General features: G+C 39.6%; 1 protein-coding gene across 1 annotated transcript; it reads right to left on the bottom strand.

Moving 5' to 3' along the window:
• Window positions 1–487: 487 nt before the first annotated feature.
• On the bottom strand, window positions 488–1509 carry LOC107957925 (auxin-induced protein 6B). Its single transcript, XM_016893552.2, has one exon. The coding sequence runs from the start codon at window positions 1389–1391 to the stop codon at window positions 927–929; it is 465 nt and encodes a 154-aa protein (XP_016749041.1). The 5' UTR covers window positions 1392–1509; the 3' UTR covers window positions 488–926.
• Window positions 1510–1719: the final 210 nt, after the last annotated feature.

Below are 1719 nucleotides of genomic sequence, written 5' to 3' on the forward strand. Positions count from 1 at the left end.
CAGTCCAAATGGGTTTGACATGCCAACTTAGATGTATAGTTATCAAGATGAAATTATGCTTTTAATTAAATAAATTTAATTTGGACTGCCATATAAGACATCTAAGTTGGCATTTAAAACTCACTTGGACTGTCATGTAGGATCGCCGTTAGGGAGGTAGTGATAGAGTAACCACTTTGTAACAAAACAATAACGTAAATGACTAAAACATAACATTTCAAACACAAATGACTAAAATGTAATCTAAGTCAAACAAAAATGACTATTTTTATAATTTACTCAAAAGTAAAGGAAAATTTCACAGCATAAACAGTATCTACTGTTTAATTTCTGGAATTTAAAAGGATAAGATGGAAAGGAGGTGAAAACAGAGGTAACGCGATGATGAGTTATGAGAAGGGACATGTTTTTCATGTGTAACTGGTTCCTTAATTGTTATTATTTTAAAAGTCAAAACATAAAATAGAAAAGTTTAATAAATCAAAGGTGGAATGGAAAAAAAATGATACATAATTAACGGAATATCACTACAATATTTGACTTCATCAATCAATAAATTACAGAATGTACAGCAGTTTTTTTTGTTTAACAATCATCATCTTTTTCCTTCTACATTCTTCAAGAATTCAACTGTGACAACGTCTTCACCTTTTTTCTTTTGCCTCCAATTCCATTACGATTTGAACCGGGACGACTCGGCGATCACTCACCCGCCTTTTCTGCCATCTCCACACGTTCTCCGGAGCTATTTTCCTTTACCCCCCCAATCAAGTACATGCAATTTTTAAACTAAAATCCCTCATCAACTTATATGGTGGTATATTTAGTTGCCACCTCCTCAGCTCGGCCGGCTCACTTATTTCAGTAGTCCGTAACTAGCTGTTGACTCGAGTTATCCAGGAGCCGAGTCCGAAATCCCGATAGAATCAAAACCGTTGTCTTTCTCTTCCCACTACTTCTTTAAACCCATGAAGTAAAGGTCGCGATTCTGTCCACAAATCAAGCTTACTCCTTCCCACGTGACACTTCACTTTAAAGTCCTCGGTGTTCACGAACATACCGGAGTGACCCGACTCCGAGCGAGAAATAAACCGGATCACTTCTTCGAAAACTGACTCGTCGCAGGGGATCGCCAATGGGCCTTGGTTAGTGAAGCCGTACTCTTCCTCGGCTTGGATAAGGAGTCTCTTAAAAATGGGATGGTTGAGGTACGTGGCGCGCACCACGAATCTTCTGCAGCTCGTCCCAACGCAAACTGCAACGTGCCCCGCCGGAACATCGGATGGGATGCGACTGGCCGACATGCGGGACTTGTTCCTCCACCGCCGCAACATTTGGCGAAGCCTCACAATGTGGCGGATTTTACCGCATTTTCCAAGCCCCGCCGACATTTTCCCGGAAAAATTAAGATCTCAAATATAAAAAACCAAAAAACAAAGTCAGTCTTTGCTTGTTCGGGCTTGACTTTGCTTTGGACTTCTGGAAGGAGGGATTGATGGTTTTGAAGGGTGGAAGGTTTTATAGAAAAATGGGTGAGAAAGTGGGCTTAAAGTTTGAGATAATTACAAGGCAGTGTGTGTTGTTGATGGTGATGGTTGGTGAAGTAACTTGAAATCGCAATTCCCAAATGTCTTTTGGCAGACTGTAGGGATTTCGCAATATAACATTGATATATGTAGCATAATAATGGTGAAACTAATATAAAATTTAGTAAGACAA

The sequence above is a fragment of the Gossypium hirsutum genome, chromosome A05, assembly GCF_007990345.1.
Source record: "Gossypium hirsutum isolate 1008001.06 chromosome A05, Gossypium_hirsutum_v2.1, whole genome shotgun sequence".
Classification (NCBI taxonomy): Eukaryota; Viridiplantae; Streptophyta; class Magnoliopsida; order Malvales; family Malvaceae; genus Gossypium; species Gossypium hirsutum.

What these genes read in the sequence shown, in the direction of transcription:
- LOC107957925 (XM_016893552.2), bottom strand. Translation starts at nt 1,391, where the DNA reads ATGTCGGCGGGGCTTGGAAAATGCGGTAAAATCCGCCACATTGTGAGG.